At 48.5% G+C, this 2,241-nt stretch overlaps 1 protein-coding gene across 1 annotated transcript in view; it reads left to right on the forward strand.

Moving 5' to 3' along the window:
- The first annotated feature begins 1,380 nt into the window (after positions 1-1,380).
- Positions 1,381-2,241, forward strand: part of SCGN (secretagogin, EF-hand calcium binding protein) — a 46,473-nt gene continuing 45,612 nt past the window's right edge. Inside the window, exon 1 of the mRNA XM_008571859.1 lies at positions 1,381-1,749. Coding sequence (XP_008570081.1) covers positions 1,668-1,749 — 82 coding nt within the window. The 5' untranslated portion in view covers positions 1,381-1,667. The remainder of the gene's footprint in view (positions 1,750-2,241) is intronic.

A 2,241-nucleotide genomic window follows, 5' to 3' on the forward strand; every position in this document is an offset into this window, starting at 1 on the left:
TGTTTGAGAAACCTCCATATTGTTTTCCATAGTGGTTGTACTAATTTACGGTCCCACCAACGGTGCAGGAGTGTCCCCTTCTCTCCACACCTTTGCCAGCATTTGTTATTCACTGTCTTTTTGATTATAGCCAGTCTAACATGTACTCATATGTGGGAGCTAAGAGAGAAAGAAAGAAAGAAAGACCACAGCAGTGCATTGGACTTGCAGAAAGAGAGAACATTCCTTGGGCTACAAAGTGGAGTTGGGGGGGAGAAGAGGAGGGAGAGGGAGGTTGGGGATAATTGAGTGGGGGATATGGGGTACAAATGCAATATGTGGTAATGGGTATGCTGCCAGTATGAATCTGACCCTCACATCATGGGCACAAGGGATGACAATCAGCTTTGTATCTCATGAATGTTCATAACCAATAAAAAAAAGCCTAAAAAACAAAACTGAGGCTAGAGATAAAAACTAAAGTTCAAGTCACAAAGCCAGTAAATGATGGAGCTGGAATCCTGACCCAGAACTATCTGTCCCTGAGTGTCGGGTTGTTTTTACTACTCTAGTTTAGATGGCTTATGTATGTGTGCTTTTGAATGTTAATAAGAGTCAGAGTGCCATAAAGAAGATCTATATCTGGTTCAACTCTCTTGTCAAATGCCCCAGCTCCTTTTATAGATTCTGCAACAAAACGTTCTAAGAATATAGTCAAAAGCCATATATATAGTTTGTTCACTTTCACCAAGCATCCAGTCAAATTTTGAACAGCTCTGATCATTAGAAAGCTCTGTTCCTCCAAATGATTTTTATCCTTTTGTCTTAAAGTGGTTCCTGGGAGACAAACACAATCATCTAAGCCTAGGAATTCTGCATTCAGCCACTACGTCTCCCCCAGACTCTCTTTTCCTGGCAGAGTATGGCTTAGTGTGTATGTACCTCACCATCTTAACGATACCACTTTACACCACAGTGCCTTGCAGTATGTCTATTTAGTTGCAAGTCCTTTTAGTGCATTATGGTTCAGCAATGTGTATGTCCTATACAATTGGGGCTTAACAATTACTGTTGACTGACTCCTTGTTTAATAGTGACCTCTGCGCACTACCGCTGTCTCCCTTGACATCTCCCCTATCCCCACACTACGTTTCTAAATCTCAGGTCCAAAGGGCCCTAACACTGACATCTGTTCCAACCCTTTAAATGGGCAACTCTCTAAAAAAAACTTCTTGAGTCACAAGTTTGGAAGGTGAGTCAAACGTAAGGCAGATGTTTTCTCTGAGTTTGACAAACAAGTTAAAGGGCAAAGGCAGCGAGCCGTGGCCGCCCGGGGACAGCCCCTGTCTTCCCGAATCCCCCACAGCGCTGAGACAGACCGAGCTCCCCTGCGGATCTGCCAGGACCACGCGCGGGGCGGGGCGGGCACCGACGCGCCTGGAGCGGGGCGGGCTCCGAGCCGCTGCTGTCGTCGAGAGCCCGCGGTCGGGGCTGGGGGACTGCTCGGCGACGACACGGCGCCACCGGCCGCCTCGCCAGCTGCCTTCGAGCCCGCTCCACAGACAGGTACCCAAAGCGAATCGGAGAGTGAAAGAAGCGGGCGAGGGAGTCAGGTAATATCGTAAGGGAGTCCCTAGCAAAGTTGTCGAGGTCGTAGCGCGCCGGCGCCTGGCTTCGTGCTCAGCACCATGGACAGCGCCCGCGGACCGACTCGGGGACGCTTGGACGCCGCTGGCTTCTGGCACGTCTGGCAGCGCTTTGATGCGGATGGTGAGTAGAACAAGCCACTCACCTGCACGCTCAGGAGTAGACTCAGCCCAGCGCCCGGTCCTAAAATACAGTACCTAGAGTTTTCCCTTTCCCTGCAGGAAAAGTTGTCGACCCGCGTTGTTAATGCAATATACTTAATGCAGCGCACTTAACCGATGTTTGTTTGATACATTGGTGTTACATATCTAGAAACCTTGTGAAAATTCAGGGCGGGGGGAAGGACTTGCCCTCCACTCGCAGGTGTGTGTGTGTGTGTGTGTGTGTGTGTGTGTGTGTGTGTGTGTGTGTGTGTGTGTGATGATATACAGTATACATATTCGAGGCTTGTGGGCTGAGACTCAGCTATCTGAGGTCAGCTTTCCCTAAATGTGCTCATTTTTACCCTGTGACTTTGCTGTACACGCCCACCCCCCACTCTCTCAAAGGCAGGATAAATTTTACCAACTCTCAAAACGACCTCCCCACCAAAACAAAAACAAAAACAAAAAAAAA

This window comes from Galeopterus variegatus, unplaced genomic scaffold, assembly GCF_000696425.1.
Source record: "Galeopterus variegatus unplaced genomic scaffold, G_variegatus-3.0.2 Scaffold732, whole genome shotgun sequence".
Taxonomy (NCBI): Eukaryota; Metazoa; Chordata; class Mammalia; order Dermoptera; family Cynocephalidae; genus Galeopterus; species Galeopterus variegatus.